General features: G+C 38.4%; 2 protein-coding genes across 4 annotated transcripts in view; one reads left to right on the top strand and one right to left on the bottom strand.

The window, feature by feature from the left end:
- tctn1 (tectonic family member 1) overlaps positions 1-3,571 on the top strand; it is a 33,308-nt gene extending 29,737 nt beyond the window's left edge. Inside the window, exons 13-14 of the mRNA XM_060843981.1 lie at positions 1,521-1,646; positions 2,892-3,571. Coding sequence (XP_060699964.1) covers positions 1,521-1,646; positions 2,892-3,035 — 270 coding nt within the window. The 3' untranslated portion in view covers positions 3,036-3,571. The remainder of the gene's footprint in view (positions 1-1,520; positions 1,647-2,891) is intronic.
- A 1,505-nt stretch (positions 3,572-5,076) lies between these two features.
- On the bottom strand, positions 5,077-18,495 carry hvcn1 (hydrogen voltage-gated channel 1). 3 transcript variants are annotated; one of them, XM_060843980.1, is made up of 6 exons: positions 18,282-18,495; positions 16,636-16,810; positions 11,962-12,066; positions 5,642-5,873; positions 5,339-5,451; positions 5,077-5,262 (listed from the first exon to the last, which is right to left on the bottom strand). In XM_060843980.1, the coding sequence occupies exons 2-6, from the start codon at positions 16,798-16,800 to the stop codon at positions 5,197-5,199; spliced, it is 681 nt and encodes a 226-aa protein (XP_060699963.1). In that variant the 5' UTR covers positions 16,801-16,810; positions 18,282-18,495; the 3' UTR covers positions 5,077-5,196. The 3 variants fall into 3 exon arrangements, with proteins under 3 accessions (XP_060699963.1, XP_060699961.1, XP_060699962.1); XM_060843978.1 differs by having other exon boundaries at positions 16,636-16,841; positions 18,282-18,494; XM_060843979.1 differs by having other exon boundaries at positions 16,636-16,830; positions 18,282-18,494.
- Positions 18,496-25,562: the final 7,067 nt, after the last annotated feature.

Here is a 25,562-nt window from a genome sequence, read left to right as displayed (position 1 = left end):
GCATGAAAGAAATTAATGATTCAAGAATTTTTTTCCCCTGACAATTAGTTTATCAAGTCTACTTCATGTTGGGAGGGAGCCTATCTTTGGGAATCAATTTAAAGAATGTGGTTGATGCTGAGGCAGTATATGACCAGAACAATGCTCTTAAAATTACTGCATAATTTAAAAATAAAAACTTACTACTAAATTTTGTTTCAGAGAAATGTCTTTTTTTTTGTTTTAAACAAATATTCCAAAAATTATGCTGTTATTTATAAGATTTTTGCAGAATTAGAATTTCCTACAACAGTGTGGGCTGGATCTTATAGGAAAATGCCTCGTTAGATTTTTCTTTCTGCATCATAATTTGTTTTAATTACAAACTGCATTGGTACGGTAAGGACACCAGGGAATCTGGGACCTGCATTAATAGCTGATCAACCCTGTTTCTCTAGGTGTAATGAAGTTTAACAATTGGAAAAGAAACTGAGACACCATGATGGAAAAGGATGAATTAGACTCAAATCAGATATACTGGCTAGAGATAGAAAAGAAAAATGTAAAAAACTGAAAACATATGTACAATTTTAACTATTGGAACTCTACATGTTACTGGAATGAATTAGACTCTCATTTATTGTAACTTCTCTGACTTTAAGTTGTTCAATTTCTAGTCTAGAAGCTAAACTGACATTGCACTAATACTTATCTTATTGTTAAAAGTCTTGTACTTTTGTGTCAACTTTTGTGTTGAGTTTAAAGGCCAACAAATATACAAATCCATTCAAATATTAAGTATATTAGGGAAGTTGCTGGCAGGATTCTGGTTGTGTGAAATACATTGATCAGTAATTTCTGGAGATTGCAACTCTTGATGAACAGTTGTGCATTTGTAACATAAGTTAAATATTCCAGTGAGAAACGCTGCAGTTCTCTGCACTTCCGCTGAATTTTTCAATCATTAGCAAATAAATGTGTTTTCAACAATTTTTCACATTGATATTTAACTAGGTGTGTAGGTTAGGTGCATTAGTCAGAGATAAATATAGGATGGGAGAATGGGTCTGGGTGAGTTACTCTTTGGAGGGTTGGTGTGAACTTGGGTTGAAGGGCCTGTTTCCACACTGTAGAAATTCTACAGCAAATAAAACAATCCAACTTCTAATGCCAATTGCACGCAAAGTTTTGCAATGTTGGGGGATGTCACGTCATCCTATCATTATTTGTTTTTTTTTCTTACGTACATGGGATCGCAACATACAAGATAGCACTCTTTCTTGTACTCTGCAGAAAAAGTAAATCTTCCTATTATGGTTTGCATTCAAGGAATTAGTGACTTGAATAAGTGTTAGCTGTTATTACAAGCAATATATGTCTGTACGGTCAAATTAACAATCTTCTGCATCAGAATTTTGGATATGTAGCTTTGAGAAATGCTTGCATAGGCAGCTGCAAGCTTTTAAAATATTCCAATTTTTCATGAATATACTCTAACTGAATTCAAATCTTATTAAAATATAAGTACCCTTTGTTTACAGAGTTGTGATTGTGAAGTTCCTCAGTCTTTAGTTCTCAGGGTGATGTGGACCAAGTATGGATCCTTAATAAACCCACAGGCTAAAATAATCGACGTCACGCAAACAATCCGAAAAGCCTGCATTATGGTATGTCAGTGATTCTCTTAACAGAAGAAGCTATTTATTTTAAAAGACAGTGTAATACCAATCAAAAGAAAATAAGCATTGTATACTACAGAGACAATTATGTGAAGTGTTGGTAACCCACATTTCAATGATTACAAACATTAAGATTGCTTAAGTCAGCATTTTGCCTTCTAATGGCTTACTAATGCATTCAGCAGTGTCATGATTTAAGTTTACAGTTGGCTAAGATTTCCCTTGGTTTACTTTTGTGTTGATTTTTTTTGTCCCTTGCATCACAGGTGACTCTCACTGTCAAGCTCCAACATCCTGTACCTTGCAAAGTACTTATTCTTACTGAGACTTTGAATTTGTAATAATATGGCCAAAATGACTATCAAACTGTTTAGCAATTATGTTCCTTTTGTTACTAAAAAGAAAATCCTCCGTCTCTGAAGCATTTCTCTTTAAAATGGCAGAACTTCATATTGTACCTTATTTGAACTCAGTATATTACATTGTCTTATTCAGTTGTTCATTGCTGAAGCCATCTATTTCAAGGAAGTAATATGATCCTAAATGTTATAAACATTTGAGTTTTAAGAGCCACAATATCTCTTCTTTTAAAAAGAGTTGGAACCTATATTAATCTGAACTATCTGTTGGAAATTCTGAGTGAATGTTGACTGTGGCTGATGAGGAATGAAGAAGAAAGCTCTCCAGTGCAGGAAGGTTTAAATGATCCAGACAAGTGGGCAGAAAATTGCCAAATTGAACCGAGTTCAGAGAACTAGCAGAAGTGGTTCATTTGTAGAAACCAGACAAAGCAAGGGAAATACACAATTACTGATAGATATTAGAGGAATATCCGACTTTAGAATACATATCCACATATCCTTAAAGGCAGTAGTATAGGCAGTAGGGTAGTTAAGGCATACTCAACACTTTGTGACTTTCCTATACATTGGATAATGCACTTATTTTTCCAGGAAATGTATGATGCTAAGTACTTGGAGACTAAGTCCACCATATTAATATATTTCTTAAGAGTTCATAAATTTATCTATACCGAACAAATTATCTTTCCTATTTACAAAGCTCAAGCAATTGATAGGAAAAAGTCTTAAAGAATTTTAAAATTCTAACTTTGCTAAAGCCAATTCTTCAGGCAGCAAGGGTGTGTGCTGTAGAATAAGTAATTATAAACAATTTCAGTTTTCAAAAACTGCTGAATTCTCTTGCATTGTCAAACTATTTTTTATTTTCTAGATGCCTTTGAAATCTGCAAAAACATTACATATTTCTACCTCCGTTACGTTTACGGATATGTCAGCATCTGCCCAACCTGGATACAAAATGAGGCCAACGATCGATGCTGAATTACCCTATGATTTCTTCTTTCCTTTTTTGTGAAAGGACCTGAACTGCTCACGGAGGCAGGATTATATTTAAACTTTTGCCTGAAATTGATCATATGTCTGCTTTATAAACTTGATTATTTTTCAAACATTTGAACTTCCGGTTGCAATTCCCTCAAGTGTCATTTTTCTACCTAGATATTGGATCAAATAATTTGTATTTATTTATATTTTGTACATTAATGGAAGAACCAGCACAGGTTTCCAACTAGACTGCATTTACAGAACAAGAATTGTATCTACAAGCAGGTCATCTTTAACAGCACTGAAATTCATACACATGCAGAGCAGAAAGTACTGTAATATTTATAGCATTAATTATTTTTAAGGATTTTGGACACTATTTAAACGGTATTGTAAATGGTCCGGTACCATTATTTTGTCTTTTTTTTTAAATGATGCTTTCAATGCAGGGAGAATTTTTAAATCTAATTTGTATTTCTACAATTCATACCTGTCTTACCTTAGAACAATTGTAAGATGTGTATGACCATCTTCTTAATTCAACCATTTATTTCAAGTTAATCTTGTTTTAAGTTACTGATTTCCATAACTATTTCAAAATGACATATAGAAACTAATCATTTAATAACAAATTGTCAATATTTCTTTTCTGATTGTGTTTATTACAATAAATTTATACAAAATGAAGTTTATGTATGTGCATCTGAAATGAATTAAAACCATGGTCTTTACACATTTGTCTTGACTAACTATGTAAAGCGTGTTATTAATTTTGCATGTGCACAAATTATCCAGTCAATAAACAAAAGCAGTTTGACAAAAGTATTGGCCTGTACATATTCTTGGAATCTATTTACTTAGAAGTAATTCTCATGAATGAATAAAAAAAATCTTTATTTGACTTTCATCCCATCTACCACCCCCTGAGAAAAAGCTGCAGTGAATACTGACTAAATCAACCCAATCTCTCTTTATCCAACAATCCTGTTTCCCAATAATCAGTCGGGTGGATCTTTGCATCATTCCCTGTATGGTAAGATCTAAAGATAGATGTGACAGAGACAGATTTCACTTAAATCAAAGATACCAATTTTCCAAAATGTTATTTTTTTTCTTCCAAGGTGGAAGCCACACAGTTTGTGTATATTCAAACCCAGAGAACGCAATGACAGCTCAGTTAGAAAATGCTTGTAACACACACAGATGGCAGTGAGTTAATGCTTTGAGTTTTATATGATTTGTTAGGAATGGAGGGTAAGTGAAGCTGAGTTAATATTCAGACAACAACAAGAAACAACATATTTCTACCATTCTTGAATTCTGAAGAATTGAACTCTCAAATTTAAATGTTGACTCACCTTATCACTGCCAGACTTGTTGAGTATATTCAGCAGTTTGTTTTCATTTCAGATACCAGAGGCTGCTAATGATGGTTACTACCTATCCCAGCTGAAAGTGTGTTGCTGGAAAAGCGCAGCAGGTCAGGCAGCATCCAAGAAACAGGAAATTCGACGTTTCAGGCATAAGCCCTTCATCAGGCTTATGCCCGAAACGTCGAATTTCCTGTTCCTTGAATGCTGCCTGACCTGCTGCGCTTTTCCAGCAACACACTTTCAGCTCTGTTCTCCAGCATCTGCAGACCTCACTTTCTCCTACTACCTATCCCAGTAAGTAGTCAGCACCTTTAGCATGGAAGAGATAATCTAGTCTTTTGTGGCACTCAAATGGTGAAGTACAACCAGTTTTAATTGTGTTCCATTCTCAGTCACATTGCTGAGGGTACAGTCTTCCCAGTAGCCTCTTGGATGTGATATTCATGGTAAACCGCATGTAAATACTCCAGGCTCCAATCAGCTCCAATTCCGAAGGTAAAAGGAAAAGGACATAGGATTGTAATCACCATTGAAATTCATCCAGATCCTTTTTGCCTGATGAGTAATCCTTAATGATTTTGTTTTAGTTATTAAAGTAAGATGAAATATAAACATAAGGATAATAATTTGAACAACTCGCCTTTATTTAAAAACACTTGAATTAAGGGAAGAAAGCTTAATTATCATTCTTTGGTCTCACATAATTGTTAGAAAATGTACACCATTATCTTCTGATGTACACAAGAAAAGCTATGTCTTATTCTGTTTCAAGTGTCATTCTATATTCAGGTTTCATTCAAACTGATGTAGAAAACAATTTTAGTTGGTCTGATAGTTTATGCTGTGTTCCTGGAGCAATCTATGTAGTCTTTCAACTTCTTGTGTCTACAAAAGGAATTTGACAAGTTAGAAATAAATTATTTTAAAAACAAATGACCTTTTATAAGGTGGATGATCTTACCAGTTGCATGCACTCATTCTGGAGCTCACCAATTCTACGGGTGAGGTGGGCGTTTGCATGTTTGAGCTCAGTTTCTTTCTTTACTGCACGTGACTTCACAGTCATCAAGATTCCTACAGTGAATTAAGAACATATTATTAAGTGTACAGAATGGTCAGTTTATTTTTGTTTTAAACAATTGACTTATTAATATAGCTTTCCTGCAAATGCCATAGTGCTTAAGGTGTCCATACAAAAGAAATCCATCTTGCCTTTCCAAATTTTTTATCACCCCACTTAAAGATATTTAATTATGAACCATACCATTTATTATTCTTGCCACTCTCCACAGTCGTAGCAGAATAAGTAAGCCCACGCCATCAAAGGCATCTTCGCGGGAGATGTAGACAATATCAAGAATGAAAGATACAATAACAATTATTGCATCCAGGACCTCAAACTTGTGCCAAAAAAATTCCATTCGGAAGGCATATAATTTACCAATTAGCTCCAATATAAAGAAAGTCAAAATAGCAATACTCAGGTAGTGAAATACCTAGAAAAGAAAGAAACTTTGTTAAATCTGCAGTCAAACAGCAGATGAATAAAACATTTGTGATTTAACACATGGAAAATTATATTCAATGTAGCCTCTTTGATAGTTATTCTAATTAATTTCCATATACATTTGTCAATCTGCTGAAAACTATTCTTTTATTAGGTTGTACCCTAATGGATGCATACATAAATGTCCTAATCATTTGTGGTTCAGTTCCAAGTATGGGCTAGTAAATGTTTGTAAAGAGAAGATGTGACAGTATTCTCCAAGGATTTTGTAGCTGCTTGCTATACAACACAATCTGAAATTTGATGGTTGACATGTGCCTTGATTTTCATCAAATTAGAGAGCACCTCTGTTGTAGCAAGGGCAGTCAGGAATCCAAGTCCCACCCCTGAACCCACATTTCTCATTTTCACAAGGAGAGTCTATAGTTTGTGCATACCTCCTTCCCAGAGGCAGTTGGTCATTTACATGACCAATTGTTCCCACTGGTCAGATTTTGGAGTTCCTGATGTCTGAGACCCTAACTATGGAGACAGGCTAGCAAGTCTGTCCTCAGTGCATTTCTTTTGCATTGCCAGATTACTCCTTTTGGAGAGCTGAGGTACCCTTGCAGACATCAGTCCTAGGACAGCTTGGGAGTGGACATCAGGTATCTTTTGGAGATTGGGTTCACTTCCTTTTTGGACTGTTAACTTGGGAGAAGATGCAAGTAAACACCTGGAACTGAGCAATATAAGTACTAGAACTATATTTTTTCTCCTATGCACATGGGTACTTATGGATACTCAATGAGTTAGCATGGTTGGTGAAGGTGGCAAGTTTGGAAGTAAGTACTAGATTGAGATTGGGGTATAAGGAGTCATGGGATGGATACAGGGCATTAGCTTACATTAGGTGGATGTGTTGTCTTTATCCCTCTCTGGAGAGGTAAGATACTGCTTTGAACCTGGTTCTGGGGCATATTTAATGAAGGAAGGAAAATTCAGGGCTTTGTGTTTAGATTTACACACAAGGATTGGTCTCCTGAAAGTAACAAGAACAAGCTGCAAACACTCATGAAACCATATGTCAGCATAAGTTTCTGTCTTTGAAGAAAAGGAAGTATAGAATAGAGAAGAACTAAATCAAAATGTGTGTTGCAAGCAGAATCAAGGAAAAAAAATCATAGAAACCCTACAATATGGAAACAGGCCATTGATTCCAACAAGTCCACACCAACCCTCTGAAGAGTGACCCATTCCCTTACCCTATTACTATTTATTTACATCTGACCAGTGCACCTAACCTACACATCCCTGAATACCATGGGGAATTTAACATGACCAATTCACCTAACCTACACATCTTTGGATTGAGAGAGGAAACCGGAGCACCCGATGGAAACCCACACAGACATGGGGAGAATGTGCAAACTCCACACAGGTGCACGAAGCTGGAATTGAACTCGGGTCCCTGATACTGTGAGGCAACTGTGCTAGCCACTGAGCCACCATGCCACTTACACAGTGCAAAAATTTCAAATTAATATGTTGGGTAAACAGGGAACAAAGTGAAGACTAGTAACTAAAGAAAGAATTGTCTTAGAATAGGACGCAAGCAGGAAAGCATTGGCCAAGATAACTTTATATCGGGAATAAACTTTGAGGCTTTTCAGGAAAGTACTGGAAAAATCCAAGATTGGAGGAGATGACAAAGACATGCATGAAGGCTTTAAAAGTTGTGGATGTAAAGTAAATGTAGACACAGATGAAATTGAGAAGTTGGAGGTAGATTGTCTTGGTGATGGAATTGATATGAACTTGGGCAAGCAGGACAGTGACTTTTTGGTCACTGGGTTCAACCTGAGAAAAGTATCAGAAGGGGGATGAAATTATGTACTAATGTGGGAGAGCATTTGGCAGCAGCTAAAAAGATTGCTTCAGTCTTAGTGGAGTTCGAAAAATGTTTGTTCGTTCCCAAAGTTGTTAGACAAGAGTGAGATGAGAGTGAGGATTTTGAAATCCAGGACAATGGTGGCTAGATAAAGCAGGAAGTTGACCCCATACTAATGGATAATATTTACTCTGGGATAGCAGACGCCCATGGAAAAGCAGGATAATAATGGAGCTAAATGTTTGGGCAAGAATAGATCAAAATCAAAAACGGTGTGCTGGCTACATTGGAACAAATAAGGGCAGAGGCACAAGGGGACCAGAGGAACTGTAACCATTAAAGATTGAACAAGTCTACATTCTCTGAAGTTTAGAAGGAGGAGAGGTGATCTCATTCAAACATACAAAATCAATGTAGGGATTGACAGATCAGAGACAAAAATGACATTTCCCATGTCTGGGAGATATAGAATCAGGGCATGTGGTCTCAGTTTAAGGGATCTGCCATTTATGAATGATGTGGGGAGGAACTTCTTCACTCAGTGGATGATGAGTTTTTGTAATTCTTTGTCCCAGAGGACTGCATCATAGAAATCTATGAATCTCAGTCTTAACATACACCATGTGTTAAAAACATCAAGTGATAAAAGGAAAAAGTGTACAGGAAAATGGTGTTAAAAGTAAAAGATCAGCTGTGAACTCATTGAATGGCTTCAAGGTCTGAATGGGCTTCCGCTATTCCTATTTTTTATGCTTGCTTGTTCTTATCAAATCCCTTGCATCTGCACTACCACGTGTTTTGGCTGATCTTACTTCAACGCCATTTGCCCATCTTAGTTCTTTAATCTTTGATACCCTTACCGAAGAAAATTCTGTCGATCAGTCTTAAAAGCTTTCATTGTCCTAGAATCCACAGCTTTCTGAGGAAACGTAATTCCAGATTATCCCAGACTTTGTGAAGAAATGCTTCCCAATTTTATCACAAATGGCCGCGTCTCAGTTTAAGTGAATGTCCCATTATTTTTAATTGCACCCCTCCCCAGAGAAATGGTTTGTCTGTATCAACCTGTTGATTCCTTTTAACATTTGTTGAAGCACCTCCACCAGATAACCACATAATCTTCTATACCAAAAAGGAAATACCAGCTAAATGTGTGCAATTTATCGAAACAATTCAATCCTTAAGCACACACAAAATTATTCGATACCTTCCTTCAGAAAGGTTTTAATGTTTTTTAAAATACTGTCCTCTTAAGAATTTAAGTAGATTATATTCAAAATTGATATTTTCATTGTGAATTTTAATATCTCATCAGACTGGCCAGGGCTACAACATCTGGACAGTGAATTCCCTGTGACTCCTCATCCAAAATGACATCACTGCCTCCCTCTGTGTAGCCTTATGTAGCTTTGCCTAAGGATTATTGGTTAAATTGTGGACCAAGGCCAACTTTTCTCTCCCTAAACCTTGTCACAAGTAAAATTGAGATCAACCAACTCGTATTTACCTGTATCAAAGCCCAGCATTTCTGATTTTAATGGGTCAGCCACACTCAAAGTCAACACTATCCAGGACAAAACAGCCCATGTGATTGATACCACACAAACAAAAAAAAAATCTATTCCCTGCCATCAGTGATGCTCAATAGCGGCAGTGTGTTCTGTCTTACAAAGTGCACTGCAGAAATTTGCAAAGATCCTTGAAAAGCACCTTTCAAACCGATGACCACTTCGATCTAGAAGGACAAGGGCAGCAGAAAATCACTCACCATCCTGACTTGGAAATAGATCACAGATCCTTCACTATCACTGGATCAAAATCCTGGAATTTCCTCCCTAACAGCCTACGTATAGTACATGGACTGCTGGCAGTTCAAGAAGGCAGCTGACCACCAACCACTCTCTCAAGGGCAACTAAGAATAGGCAGTAAATGCTGGCCAGCCCGTGCTGCCTACATCCCATAAGTAAAACAAAAATGGTAAATATAGAACCACAAAGAGACTGCATTCCAGTGCTATTACTAAAAACAACAAAACGTTTCTGCACAATTCCAAAATCTGGACTGCCTCCTTATTTATTTTTTTATTTGGTGTCTTCCATGATAGTTTAGTTGGTGGATGAAAGATACATTTCAGCAATTGTGTTGTTATTGACAATGTTATTACATCTTACATAGAACAGGATGAGAAAAACCTGATGAAATGGGTGTGCCCATGTGGTTATCAAAGTTTTAATTACTGTACATTCATTATTGGCACTGCTTTATTGTACTCAACTGCTTTAGCTGTTGTACATTTTTTATGTTCTTTGCTGTTTCAATCATCTAAAGCAAAATAAATAAATTCCAAGGAAAACAGTGTGTGTGAACTAGGCACGTTGTTTCATAAAATTCACAAAGACAATAGACAAGTTATCTTCCTCTGTCCACTAAATATTGTCTTGATTCTATTCTGTAATTTGTTCATGTTACTGCATGTTTCTTTCCATTTTGTTTCTTCTTGTTAATTGATATTTCACTCATATGACTTCAGACTTTGTGAAAACATACACTAACCTCAGGATGAGACTTGTATCTGCAAAATTACATGCAACTCTGAATATCAATAAGTCAAATTTTCTAAAATGATGATAAATGTAATGCAATAAACTCAATCAGTATATTTAAATGAAAATGGAGTGCGACTTTTGCAATATGCAAATGTATTTCTGCACAGGGTAGGAATGAATACAACTTCAAGGGTTCTGATCTTTACTACACAATGGTCTTCATTAAGAATTGGATTCAGGGAAAAAGATTCTGTGGGAAAGTCTTCATCTTTATTGCTATTGTGTGTGATGATCCAGGCAGGATGTGTACTCTGATTAATTGGTAAATGAATTTGCAAAGCAGGCAATATTAACAAGGAAACTTTAATGAAATAGAATTGACAAATGATCTGATCATGAATAAAGACTGCTTATAAATTGCATTGAACATACTTGGTATGACTTACTGATTCATTTGTGATACCATTAAATTTAAGTGTAATGAAATAGCTATTGAATTGTGTTTATACAGTATGGAAGAATTCACTGTTTGTGCTAACTTTGTGTCAGAACAGCCAAAAACTAACTCTGTTCCCAAGATCTCTCTGTGCTTCCCTTCACCACAGCCTGTGGAAGAGCTGCAACAACTTTCCCTGTTCAAAATGACTCAATCTTTCAGTATTATTTTAACTAAATAGTCATTCAGAAAATCCTCAGTAAAATTCTTTTCCTATTTAAACCATAAAAATGTGATCATTTTAAACAAAAACAGAAATTGCTGGAGGAATTTAGCAGGTCTGGCAGCATCTGCAGCAGAAAGCAGAGTTAATGTTTCACGTCCAGTTACCCTTCTTCAGAGGTTGTTTAAATAAACTCAAATTTTCTTGATCTTTTCTACTCTAGTGCAGAACTACAGCCTTTTGAAATAATTATAGTTTATTATTCCTTTCGTCATCCTGGTCAATCTACTCTGTCTGTCTATGGTATTAATGTCCTCTATTTAACACATACTCTAACTAACCATAGCCTAGTACTAATTTATCATTACTCTCATTTAAAACCTCATTTCATGCCAACATTTCACACTAGAAGTCCATCTTTGCTTTTAGTTCATCCAGAAATATTTCTGTGCCTGGTTAACTTAAAAAGCTGAAAAAGACCCTCTAACTAAATATATGTTACATCACTGATACTAGACGAATTAGTGACTTACATCAGTACTAGAATCTGGTCATCTAACTCTACATCATTTCCACTGCAAAGACTTCCACATCATTAACATCATCTTCCTACAGAAGTCTTCATCTATGAATCTGTCACTTTCAGATTCAAAGATTATAAACTTCAGCTCATGCAAGCTTGTAATATCCTATGCCTCACTACCACATTATCCTGTCCACAAGACCTAAATTAAAAATTCTCATCATCTGGTTTTAACTCCTTCGTGGCCTTATCCTTCCTCATCTTCAAGTTGTTCATTCTCCACAAATTCCCCAGCCTAGACCCACTATATTTTGCATTTCCCATCACTTCACCCCACTGTTAGCTGTTGATGTCTCAAGAAACTGAATTTACGTCTAAACCTTGCTGGCACTCTATAACTTTCACCTTTAACCAAGCTTTAAAGCATATAAATGTAACTTGTTGCTATTAAAATTGACATAAATGCATTTCACCATACCTGAGGTGCTATTTTCTCTTTGTCCGCTTCAATGACTGCTAAATCCATGAGCAATTCACACAGCACAAACAATGCATCCAGAATGACTAAACACACAACTGCAATCTGTTTTAAATAAAACATTGGAAGTAAGTGCATTGTAGGAGTAGGTACAGCAAACACAGCCATAGCACATTATTTGTAGTAAATCCTATTCAGAGCAGGTTCTTCACATCTTTCCTACAATTAAATGTAACAATTTCTTATCATCCTCCTTGCCTGCCTGGAAACAGTGGTCCAGTTTGCAAACAACCTTTGTCTTGATTATACAGATGTACAACATGATGTTGTTTCACCCATTTAAAGAATACTTACGGTATAGTATATATTTTTACTTAAAGAACTCAAAATGTGAATTTCATGACATTTATCATTTTATTTCACTAATTAACTAATATGATAATTTGACAGTTACGAGTAGCTGACTTTAACAATTAAACAAGAGACTAATACCTGTTTTCTCCATAGACCAATCAGAATTTCAAAATTTTACTTTGTTGATGCAGCTTACTATTTTAAAGTTTCTCACAAGAAATACAACTAATGAAGATCAGCCTTTCAAAGCGTAGTGTCTTCAGTGCAGACCTGTTGGTTACTTCGATCTAGTTTTTATGGGTCCAGAAGTATATGTGTTGAACACATATTAATACACTATTACAAAGAAGTTAGATAGGCTGGGAATTTTATCACGGGAGCGTCGAAAATGGAGGGCTGACCTTATAGAGGTTTATAAAATCACGACGGGGTATAGATGAGGTAAATGGCAAATGTCTTTTCCCTAGAGCAGGGGATTTCAAGACTATGGGGTGTATTTTTCAGGTGAGGGGAGCAAGACATAAAAAAGATATGAGGAGAATCTTTTTGATTTTACACAAAGAATGATTCATGTGTGCAATGAACTTACAGAGAAAATGGTGGTTGCATGTACAGTTACAACATTTAAAAGATATTTGGACATGCACATAAATAATAAATGTTTGGAGGATTATGGGCCAAGTGAAGGCAGGTGAGACTAGTTTAGTTTAGGGTTATGTTTGGTATGGACTGGTTGGACCAAAATGCCTGTTTCCATACTTATGACTCTTTGAATAATGAACATTTATGACGTTTGTCAGCTTCAATAATATCTTTAGCTAAACTATTTCAGGCAATAAATATATAGCAGCAACTAGTTTAAGAGTCCATTATCAATTTAATCTTTATTACAGGAACAGAAAATTTTCAGCCTCATTTGTTAATTGAGTCACTTGTTACCCAATCCTAACTTTTTTAAAGCTAAATAACCTTTTAAATCATCAATGAGATCACAAGAAATACAAGGAGTGGATTACTAGTCCATCAGTCTTGTCCTATCAAGCAATAATTAGATTGTGACCCTAACAGCACTGTCCTGCCTGGCCCCCATCACCTTTGACACCCATGTTGATCAATAATCTGTCCAACTTAGCCATAAATATATTCAATGGCCCAGCACCCACTGCTCTGTGGAAGGAAATTCCAGAGACTGACAATCTGTATTTTCTTAAAAATTCATTCATGAGAGCAGGTGTCACTGGCTGGTTCAGCAAGTATTGCCCATCCCCAACTGCCCTTGTGAAGGTGGTGGTGAGCTGCTTTCTTGAACTACTTCAGTCCATTCCTATTAGGGAAAGAGTTCCAGGATCTTGACTTAGCAACAGTGATGAAATGAGAATATATTTGCAAATCAGGATGGGTATTGGCTTGGAGGGAACTTTCAGATGATGGTGTTCCCATGTATCTGCTATCTTTGTCCTTTGAAACAACATTGGTGTGGTTTTGGAAAGTGCTGTCTAAGAAGCCTTGGTGAATTTCTGCAGTGCATCTGAGAAATGGCACAGTGATGGAGGGAGTGAATGTTTCTAGATGTGACACATATCAAGTGGGCTTCTTTGAGTCATAAAGGTCAGAGTGCTGATAAAGACCCTTTGGCAAATCGAGGCTGGGCTGGTCAAAAACATCTAATTATTCTAATCCCATTTTTCAGCACTTGGCCCATAGCCTTTTATGCCCTGACCCCGATGGTGTTGTGTTTTTGGAACTGCACTCATCTATGTGATGGGGGAGTATTCCATCCCACTCCCAGCTTGTGCCTTGTAGATGGTGGATAGGCTTTGGGGAGTTAGGAGGGGAGTTACTCACTGCTGTATTCTGAGCCGTCGACCTGCTATTGTAACCCCTATCTCAGTTCAATATCTGGTCAATGATAACTCCCAGGATTGGAGGATTCAGTGATAGCATTGATGGGACAGTAGTTAGATTCTCTCTTGTTGAAGATGGTCATTGCCTGGCATTCCATGGCTCAAATATCACTTGCTACTCATCAGTCCAAGCCTAAATGTTGTCCAGGTTTATCTGCATTTCGAGATGGATTGCTTCAGTATCTGAGAAGTCACAAATGGAGTTGAACATTGTGCCAAAATCAACGAACATTCACTTATCTGACCTTATGATGGAGAGTAGGTCATTGATGGCAGCTGAAGATTGTTGAGCCAATACCCTAAGGACCCATGCAGAGATGTCCTGGAACTGAGATGACTGGTCTCCAATAACCACTACAATTTTCTTTTGGGCTAGGTATAACAACCAGTGGAGAGTTTTCCCCTCATTCTCATTGACTCTCGTCTTGCTAGGCTGCCTTGATACCACACTCTGTCAGTCAAATAGGACATTGATGTCAAGGGCAGTCACTCTCACCTCACCTTGGAATTCAACTCTTTTGTCCATGTTTGAACAAACAACTGTAATCAGATCACAAACAGTGACTCTGGCAGAACCCAGACTTGGCATCAGTGAACAGGTTATCGCTAATCAAGTGCTGCTTAGTAGTATTTCTCTTTATTGATGATTGAGGGTAGACAGATGTAGTGGTCACTGGCTGGGTTAGATTTGTCCTGCTTTTTATGTACAAGACATAACTGGACAATCTTCTACATTGGTTGGGCAGATGCCAGTGTTGTAGATGTGCTGGAACAGTTTGGTGAGGAGGTGTCAAATTCTGGAACACACAGGTCTTCAGTCCTATTGCTGGTAAATTTTCAAGCCCCATAACCTTTGCAGAAGTGCGTCTCTTCAGTCGTTTCTTGACATCACGTGCAATGTATCAAATTGACTGAAGACTGGCATCTAGAATGCTGGAGCCTCTGGAGGAGGCTAAGAAAAATCATCAATTTAACACTTCTGGTTGAAGATTGCTGCAATTGCTTTCAGCCTCATCTTTTGCATTGTGTTGGGCTCTTCCATCACTGATGGTGGGGATATTTGTGGAGGCTCCTCCTCCAGGGAATTGTTTAATTGTCCACTATCATTCCCAACTCGATGTGGCATGATTGCAGAGCTTAGATCTGGTCTGTTGGTTGTGGAATCCCTTTGCTGTCTGGCACACAAATCATCTTGATTTGTAAATTCACCAGATTGACACTTTGTTTTTAGGTATGCTCCTCCTGAACTCAACATTGAACCAGAGTTGATCCCCTGCCATGTTGTTAATGGTTGAATGAGGAATATGTCTGGTGAGCCACAAGTTTGCAGAGAGAACAGGAGACATGATAATCAACAAGCAAGTCTCACCCGTATGTCAGTGAGATTTTGGGGCTTCTGAACTCAAGATGAGGACTCCCGAAGCAACTCCCTCTCAATGTAAATCACTGTGCCTCCACCTCTACTGGATCCGTCCTGCCCATGGGACATGACCCACCCAGGGATGGTGATAGCATTGTCTGTAAGGAATTAGAGTCAGAATCGTACAGCACAGAAACAGACCCTTCGGTCCAATTCATCCATGCTGACCAAATATCCTAAATTAATCTAATCCCATTCGCCAGTATTTCGCCATTTCCCTCCAAACCCTTCCTTTTCATATATCCATCCAGATGCCTGTTAAAGTGTTGTAATTTTACCAGCCTCCACCACTTCATCTGGCAGATCACTTCATTCATGCACCAGCCTCTGTGTGAAAACATTGACCCATAGGTGCCTTTTATATCTTTCCCCTCTCACCTTAAACCTATGCCCTCTAGTTTTGGATCCTCTAACCTGTGAAAAAGACTTTGGGCTTTTCGCCTTATCCATGCCCCTCATGATTCTGCAAACCACTATAAGGTCACCTCTCAGTCTCCGACATTCCAGGGAAAATAGCCCCAACCTATATAGCTCTCACTATAGATTCCCTCCAACCCCATCAACATTCTTGTAAATCTTTTCTGAACCATTTCAAGTTTAAAATCTTTTCTATAACAGGGAGACCAGAATTGAATGCATATTCCAAAAAGTGGTCTAACCAATACGAAGGATATTTTATATCATTGTTCCGTCTGCATTAAGAGGCCACCAATGTAATCTCATGAAAACACAAAATGCACTATTTGAGGCTAATGATTTCTTAGTTTGCCATAGTAAATCACATACAATTATAACCACATCTAATGAAAAAACTGGCACAAATACTTGTCATTTTTAAAAATAACTTGTGAAGTTAATATTTCATCCAGTGTGCAACCACTCTACAACCTTAATTTTATTGCTTATGAATTGAAAGATAATTTTAGAAATTATTTTGCTTAAGTGACATGCAGTACAACTGTTGAATATCTATTAGTATTAAATCTAAGTTGGTACCTGAAAATTGTTTGAATTAAATAACCATTTGAGAGCATCCCTGAAAGATAATCCAGATGGAAGGTTTTCTTCATTAGCATCTGTTAGATCATCATGGCTGTCCTCCTCTTGCCACTTTCGGTAATCATCGCCCACGGTGGTGAAGTATTTTAGGAAGTTTGCCATCAGTGGAATGCTTTTACAAAAATATCAGTCCTATTAAAAAACTAGGTGATAAAATTATTTAAAATGTGTGAACATACCTCCAGAATATGACAAAAAAGTTCAGCAGCAATTCTGGTTTGAGATTATATTGTGCTCTAAAAGAATATCCAGATCACATAATGGTGACAATAGTCAATAACAACAAACAGCTCTGAACAATTCACATTCACTTTGAAATAGCTTTGGAAAGGTTTAGAGGTTACAAAGTGTAAAGCGATATTAAAAAAATCACATCATGAATTGAGATCTTTGTAATGTGCAAAATAATTGGGTGTGTGAAATAAATTAATGCGTTCTAGTGCAGATGGAGGTCATTCTGTCCATCAGAAAATGAGCATTACCTAATGCCAATCTTTTGCTTTTTCACTATCCCCTTGGATATTATTTTTGTCTAAATAAGCATCAAACACCCTCTCAAATACCTCAATTGAACCTGTCTCTGCCACTCTCCCACGCAGGGCAGTCCAGACCCTAACTACTTGCAACGTAGAAAATTTTTTCTCAACTCACGTTTTCCCTTATGTTAAATAATTTTAAATCTGAGCCCTTTGGCTCTTGATACAACTGATTTCTCCCAGACTAGGCTATCCTTCACCCTCATGATCAGCAATCTTTCATTCAAGGAGAACAATCCTAACTTGGAGAATAAGTGGCATTGGAGGCAGGATCTCCCAAAAGAGAGGGGGAAAACCCTGGATGGTAAATAATCAGAACTTCCAGTTTTGATGATAGATTGAAGAAGTTAGGATTGTTTTCCTATCTGAGGCTTTACAGAGAAAAGGAATTTACAAAATGGGGTGAAGGGAGGCAGGAAAGGGGAGAGGGGAAGGGGTGGAGGCAGGGGAGAGGGAATGGGATAGGAGATGGGGAGAGGGGAAGGGGTGTGGGGGTGAAGGAAAGGGGTGGTCAGGGGTGGGTGAAGGAAAGGGGTGGTCAGGGGTGGGTGAAGGAAAAGGGGTGGGTGGGTGGGGGAGAGGGGAAGCGGTGGGGGGATGGGGGAGAGGGAGAGGGTTTGGGGTAAAGGGGTGGGGATTTAAGGAAGAGGGAAAAGGGTTTAGGGGAGAGGGAAGGAGAAAGGAAGAGGAGGATTGGAGTTGGAAGAAGGATGAGGGACGGAGTTCTCGCTGTTGAGGATCACAGTTTGAACGCTGAGTCTCAAGGTGGAGACTGGATCGGGCTCCCCAGTGATCTGAGATCAACTGGATCCCTGAGTTTGTAAAATTAGTGTTTGAAAGACAGCCTTTGCAATTGCTTTTCCCTGAGAACCTGCGAGCGCGTGACTTGCTGCTTATTCCAAACAATTTGTCAAACCCCATTTCCTCTGCTCCCAGCTCTTAGCACAAACAGCAAAAAGGAGCGGATTTACAGAAAGTCCCATCAAAACAGTGAGCTCTGACTAAAGTCACTCATGAAACGGAGAAACCTCTCCATAATGTACTTACAAGGATAACGATTTTGGAAAGGAAGGGAAAGTTTCTTGCTCAGAATCTCCTTCGTTCGTTAAATGCACTTTGACCTGAATCCTGTTCACGTTTTTCCCGAACTCGGATCGTTTCCTTCCGCTTTTCCGAGTCTTCCTCAGCGGATTCTCCAACCTGTAAATTTGGTTTGACTGTTCCTTTGTGTGAACTCCCTAGAGTTGACGCTTCTTTCACACCAAGTGTGTTGCGGAGGTATGTGGGGAGACCTGGAGCTGTTCGGTTATTGGACAATCTGGAGAAACATCCCTCTGCTCCTGCTTTCTGAGCACAGCCCGAGATGACAGACCTGGTTACCCTGTACAGTAATACTCTTTTGACGTGAGTCGCAATAAGTTTTACACCAAAAATGAGCGAATGCCAATTTTCCTTCCTCATCCACTTTGGAGCCAAATTTCGTTAATGCAATGAAGACCAACGATTGCTTCTAGTTTATTTCCCACACTCGGCTATTGCATTTTAACCGCCTCTTGCGATTTTAAAAATTGCTTCTTCACCAGATGAGTTCTGTTCGGAGTGTACCTTCCCTTTCCTTCAATCTTTCCTTCCTATTTCATCCAATCAGTGAGGTCTTACCCTTCTACGTTATGTACCTCTTGCTAAATGGCTTTTTTACATGAATACTATTCTCACTAATTTCTCCCTTCACAATTAGCTGAATCTACATTGAGAATTGGATTCCTTCCTGCTCTAATGTCCAATAGTGTCCAGGAACAGCACAGTTATCTGTTTACACGTATTCTGTTCTCATGGTCTTATTCCCAACTGTCCCTGATGCCAGTGCCATGTGAAATGGAAACCAAAAGAACTGCGGATGCTGTAAATCAGAAACAAAACCAGAAATTGCTGGAAAAGCTCAGCAGGTTTAACCAGCATCAGAGTTAGTGCTTCAGGTCCAGTGACTATTCCCCAAAAGGATCTAAGGTTCTGAGGGTGGGTGACCAGACCCAAAACGTTAACCCAGACTTCACTTCACAGATGCTGCCAGATCATGTGAAACAATATTGTTCACTCCTGTCATCACACGTTTGGCCTTGCGTTGATTTCTCTGCACTTTCTACTTCTATTGTATAGCTAAGGAAATCATTTTGAAGTCACCATTTGTGAAAACCTGCCTCAAAACTCACTTCCTAAACTCCCAGTTTCATATTTCACTTCTGTACTTTATAGCAAGCTCCACGGTGATTGCTCCCCTGCTCTTTAAACAATCTTTTTCAGTCTACCCTAGCATCTAACAGACAATGATTCATCTAGGATTGTCAGTCTGAACTGCAGATGGAATCAATTCATCTGATTATTGTGTCTGTAACAGTTTATGCTCAGTGAATAACTTTTAAAAAGTGCCAGTGTAATCTCAATTCCTAAATCTTGATTATAAACTAAATGTAATTTTATGAAGTTTTAAAAACTCATAGAATCTGGATATCACTGGCAAGGCCAGCATTTATTGCCTAACCTAACTGCCCTTAAAAAGATGTTGCAGTCTAACCACTGCTATTAGACAGGGATGAAAGAATTTTGAGTCAGTGGCAATATAGTTCCGAAATAGGATTATCTGTAACTCAGGGAGATGCTAGTGTAATAGTAAAGTCACTTGTTTACTGATCAAGAGGCCAAGCTGATGTTCCAAGAATTTAAATGCAAATCCCACCACAGCAATTGGTGGAAATTAAATTGGTTAACAAATCTGGAACATAAAGGAGCTGGTCTCAGACTGGTGATCATGAAATGATTCCTGATTGTTGACAAAAATCCATCTTGTTCAGTAATGCTCTTTAGGGAGGAAATTTGCTGATGTACTCATGACTCCAGATACATAATGATATGGTTAGCATTTAACTGCCTTCTGTAATGGCTCAGTAAACCATTCAGTTCAAGGGCAGTTAGGTATAGGCAACACATGCTGGTTTTGCTAGCAAAACCCACATCTTATGGAAGAATAGTTAATTGGAGGAAACTTGCTCATTTAGGTAGTAGAATCCTTGACAAATTGCTGCTACTATATGCTGGTGTTAGTAGGAAGAGTGAATATTTAAGGTGAGAGAAAAAAGCTCCTTGAATTGCATTGAGTTTCTTTAGTATTGTTAGAACTGACCTCATCCAGGCAAGTGTAAAGTATTCCATCAGATTCCTGACTTGTGCTTTGTAGGTGGTGAATAAACTTTGAGGATTCAGGAGGAAGGATTATGACAATATTATGGCTTTAAGAGGTGTATTTTGTCCTGATCTTTGTCTTTATGAAGAAAGGTCAAGACAGAAGTACCAAGTAGTCTGCTCAAAGTCAACAAAATAATCAGCTTGTGAGACCTTGGAGTTTTTTTTTAAAAACCTGTTGGAACAATAGAAGCAGCCTGAATGAGTGTGGGCAAGGCTCTCACAGAACCAGGAATTTTAGTTCTTTAGATTTTTGCAGTTGCTGGGGTCTTGAAGCTGAACGTGAAAGCTCCTGTTTCTCTCGGTTACAACTAAAAGCTGGAGTTCTCTTCCTTTTTGCTAGAATTGTGTGTGAGACAGTCTGTTTTACTGAATTTGCCTTTATCAAGAATGTGTTTATGGGATGTTTCTATATTGGAACAGATAGTTAGCAGTCAATATTTTATTTTAAGCACTGATTGTAACAGTTAAGCCAGTTTGTTTGTATTTTTAACAGCAGTATAAAAAGTGTTTTGCTTAAAGCTGAGTAGTTTGCCAGTTGAATTGCATCTGAAATGCAACACTTAATGCTTACCTTTTTTAAAATAAGAAAATGTTAGGGTCTAGATTAGCTTATATTTTGAGGGGGTTTGGCCTGGTCTATAACCAGTTCCATTTAAGCCACGGGGCTATGCAGCAATTCAGGAGCCCTGTGCAAATCTTGTAGCCTCTTGTAGCCATGCAGTTCAATAAATTACCCATGCACTCCAAAATCAAAGGGTCAGGGAAGAATGTCAGGAGTTGAATTAATTGCTGCAGAATAATCAGCCACTTCTGGCCATGTTAAAAATTAAGCATAGTTGAAATAATTCCTTATGATTCAGCTGCAAATGTTGTTCTATCAGACATCAATTATAGTTAATTTTTATGACTAGACAAATTCAAACTACCTGGTTTCTTGTAGATTGGTCAAATTTGTCTCTGAAAACATCCTTCTAGCTGTCAGAAATATATTCTGAATTTAGAGGGGTTGGATACTGTTGTTATGTATCTAGAATTATGTTACATGACATTCAGAATGCTTTATAAAACTTTTGTAGGGCTTTTCCTTCAAACCTCAACCTGACAATAGCCATCTTGATTTCAATAACTGCTTAACAATTAAACAAAACGAACAGGATGATCTTGACCAGCTCAAATACTAAAATAATACTGCTTTAGTAGTTCCATTGTTTCAGTTAATACCTTACACTTGGAGCCAGTGTGGTTACAGCCAACATGTCTGTTATAATTATTACTTCCATTGCTCTGGCCAATAATTGATAAAACAAATTCAAAATTTGATAAGTACATCTCAATGTGATAATTAATGGACTTGGGTAAATTCTATTACCACAGTTTTTAGCTGACAGGTGTAATTAAGTTTCTGGTCATTATTTCACACCTGAGAGTTGAAGGGGTTGGGGTTCAGCAGTTGTAATGCCATTGAGTATCATGAAAAGAATAGTTAATGTATGATGGGTTATAGGTAAATCACCATAAGCTATCTTTAATTCAGCTACTTAAGAAATCTCTCAAGTACTGAAACAATAAGTGAAACTTAATTGCACATAGCAACCAAAATAAGACCTCTTAAATAAGCAAGTTAAGCCTCACAACTCAACTTGGCTATTAACCGATTAATGGTAGAATTCAGCTACACTTCCAACAATGTCTGTTGGCTCCAGGTTTTGATCCTTTTAAGTTCTGCTGATGATTTCTGGTGTTGAATTCGTATCCAATTTCTCTTCCTTTAGGTCGATGGTGTGACGTTATTGATGATCGTTCACTTTCTGGCATCAGTGTCTGCATCTTGCTTCCTTATCAGAAGATCCTTGTTGCATTTGACCTTAACGGTATCTGCTTTTGAAGATTGTCTTGCAATTAATTCCTTAAATTCTTCAGCAGGGCAATCATTTTTCACATAAAACAGCCAGCTATCAAGCAGGTGCTAAAACAATTTTATTCATGTAGCCCTCACTCCTTTTTCTTTCCTCAGGCATGGCTAATTGCTTTAAATCCCCTATGTGACAGCTTGTTCCAGACAGTTGTTGCAAATCTCCATGTGTAATAGTTTATCTTTTGATTCTTTCAATCCATGAACAAAGTTCTTAAACTTTATAATGTCACAATGGACTTAAAATATAGTTTGAGGTAAGTTGTAGATATCTATAAACATCAGAAATATTTAGTAGAAATCTGATGCAGCCAATATCTTTGTGTGGGAAAAAAATGACAGATTAGTATAGTCAAACTAAATATTGGAAGCTCATGTATTCCAGAAACCAAATACACAATTATCTTGTCATATATCATTTGCATTGGAAGACCTTTTTATTAAAAGTGTCCTTGTGCAAGTATCATCACAGGCAGGTACACAAAAAAAGTTTGTCATTTGTGTCAATTATACGCGTACCTACTTAAGTTTGTATGGATTCTAATGGTAGAACTTCTCATTTCTGAGATGAACTAAACAAATATAGCATGAAATGGAAATAACCCCAAGTTTGTAATGGGAGAAAGTGTTTGGGAAAGATTTTTCATTGTGTATTTAGATGATGTTTTGGGGATAGTTCAAGGGAAGTGTGATACATCTGTGAAGGACAGAGGGCAGTTGGTAGTTGAAGACTTGAGGATTTGGGAGGAGGATATTTAAGGAAGAGCAAGGTTAGATCTCATGGAATACAGGGAGAACTAGCCATTTGGATACAGAACTGGCTCAAAGGTAGAAGACAGGGTGGTGGAGGTGGGTTGTTTTTCGGACTGGAGGCTTGTGTCCAGTGGAGTGCCACAAGGATCGGTGCTGGGTCCTCTACTTTTTGTCATTTACATAAATGATTTGGATGCAAGCATAAGAGGTACAGTTAGTAAGTTTGCAGATGACACCAAAATTGGAGGTGTAGTGGGCAGTGAAGAGGGTCAGATTACAACAGGATCTGGTCCAGATGGGCTGGGAAGTGGCAGTTGGAGTTTAATTCCGATAAATGCGAGGTGCTGCATTTTGGGAAAGCAAATCTTAGCAAGACATATACACTTAATGGTAAGGTCCTAGGGAGTATTGCTGAACAGAGACCTTGGAGTGCAGGTTCAGAGCTCCTTGAACATGGAGTCGCAGGTAGAGAGGGTAGTGAAGAAGGCGTTTGGTATGCTTTCCTTTATTGGTCAGAGTATTGAGTACGGGGTTTGGGAGGTCATGTTGCAGGCCACTGTTGAAATATTGTGTGCAATTCTGGTCTCCTTCCTATCGGAAAGATGTTGTGAAATTTGAAAGGGTTCAGAAAAGATTTACAAGGATGTTGCCAGGTTTGGAGGATTTGAGCTACAGGAAGAGGCTGAATAGGCTGGGGCTGTTTTCCCTGAAGCGTCGGAGGCTGAGCGGTGACCTTTATAGAGGTTTACAAAATTATGACGGACATGGATAGGGTAAATAGATAAAGTCTTTTTCCTGGGTCGGGGAGTCCAGAACTAAAGGGCATAGGTTTAGGGTGAGAGGGGAAAGATATAAATGAGACCTAAGGGGCAAGAGGGTGGTATGTGTATGGAATGAGATGCCAGAGGATGTGGAGGAGGCTGGTACAATTACAACATTTTAATAGGAAGGGTTTGGAGGGATATGAGCCGGGTGCTGGCAGGTGGGACTAGATTGGGTTGGGATATCTGGTTGGCACGGACAGGTTGGACCGAAGGGTCTGTTTCCGTGCTGTACATCTCTATGACTCTATCGATGACTCTAAGAGCACAAAGCAATAAAGGGGTCACTGTATGGGAAGGGGATATTGTGAGTAATTGGAGGTGGGAGAATATATGGCTATTGATGATGCAGGTGCATCACAAAGAGTAAGAAACACTTCTATTCCATTTGTCAGCCCTACATTTTAATGAATTTGCTCGGTTCATTGACTTTGTGATCCAATTTCTCTGGTGTTTTGAATTTACTGAAATCAAATTAAATTAATATACTCAATTCCATTGAGGAAACCACATTATTAATTAACTTCAGACTGAATTTAAAGACATCAAGAATTACTTCAACAATGTACTCACTGGGGGCAAGCTTAAGTCAAAAAATGTCGTAGTGGAAAAGCACAGCAGGTCAGATAGCATCCGAGGAGCAGGAGAATCAATTTTTTTTTAGCATAAGCTGTTCATCAGGGGCAGAGGGCAGGGGACTGAGTGAAAAATAGGAGGGTAGAGGGGGTGGGGAAGAGCTAAGAAGGCAATATGTAGATGTAGGTGAGGTTGATTGTAATGGGTTGGTAGGGAGAATGGAGCATACAGGTGGCAAGGAAGATGGTCAGGTCGAGGGCACAGCAGAGTTTATAGGGTTGGATCTGAGACGAGATGAGGGGAGAATTGGAAACTAGTGAAGTCGATGTTGAAGGGTCGCAAAGCAGAAGGTGAGGCCTCTTTCTTCCAGTCATTGGGTGGCTTGGATTTGGTGGTGGAGGTGAACCAGGACTTTCATGTCCTTGGTGGAGGGGGAGTTGAAGTGGTCAGGCACAGGGCGGTGAATGTGTCCTCAAGATGTTCTCTGAAACGTTCTGCAATTCCACTCCAGGACATCCAGATGGCCTCCTATTTCAAGGACTGTAATTTCCCCTTCCACATGATCAATGCTTTCCAGCACATCTCCACTTCTCATACCTCCAGCCTTGAACCCCACCCCTCCAAACGCAATAAGGATAGAACACCCAAGTCCTCACCTTCCACCCACTAATCAGCGCATTACCCTCCATCATTTCTACCACTTACAATCAGACCCCACCACCTAAGATGTATTTCTCCCCCACCCCTATTTTCATTCCGCAGAGACCATTCCTTCATTGAGTCTTTATTAGGTCCGCACTCCACACTACCCCCACTTTCCACATCTGGCACCTTCCCTTTCTGCCGCAAGAGGTGTAAAACCTGTGCCCACACCTACCCCCTCACCTCCAAGGCCACAATGGATGTTTTCACATCCGGCAGAAATTTTCCTGCACAAACAAACATCTCATCGACTATGTCTATTGCTCTCTGTGGTCTCCTCTATGTCATGGAGCCAGAACACCAACTCACGAACATCTCTGGGAT

The sequence above is a fragment of the Hemiscyllium ocellatum genome, chromosome 24 (genome assembly GCF_020745735.1).
Source record: "Hemiscyllium ocellatum isolate sHemOce1 chromosome 24, sHemOce1.pat.X.cur, whole genome shotgun sequence".
Taxonomy (NCBI): Eukaryota; Metazoa; Chordata; class Chondrichthyes; order Orectolobiformes; family Hemiscylliidae; genus Hemiscyllium; species Hemiscyllium ocellatum.
Note: the sequence above shows the minus strand (reverse complement) of the source record. Positions and strands in the feature narration are given on the sequence as shown.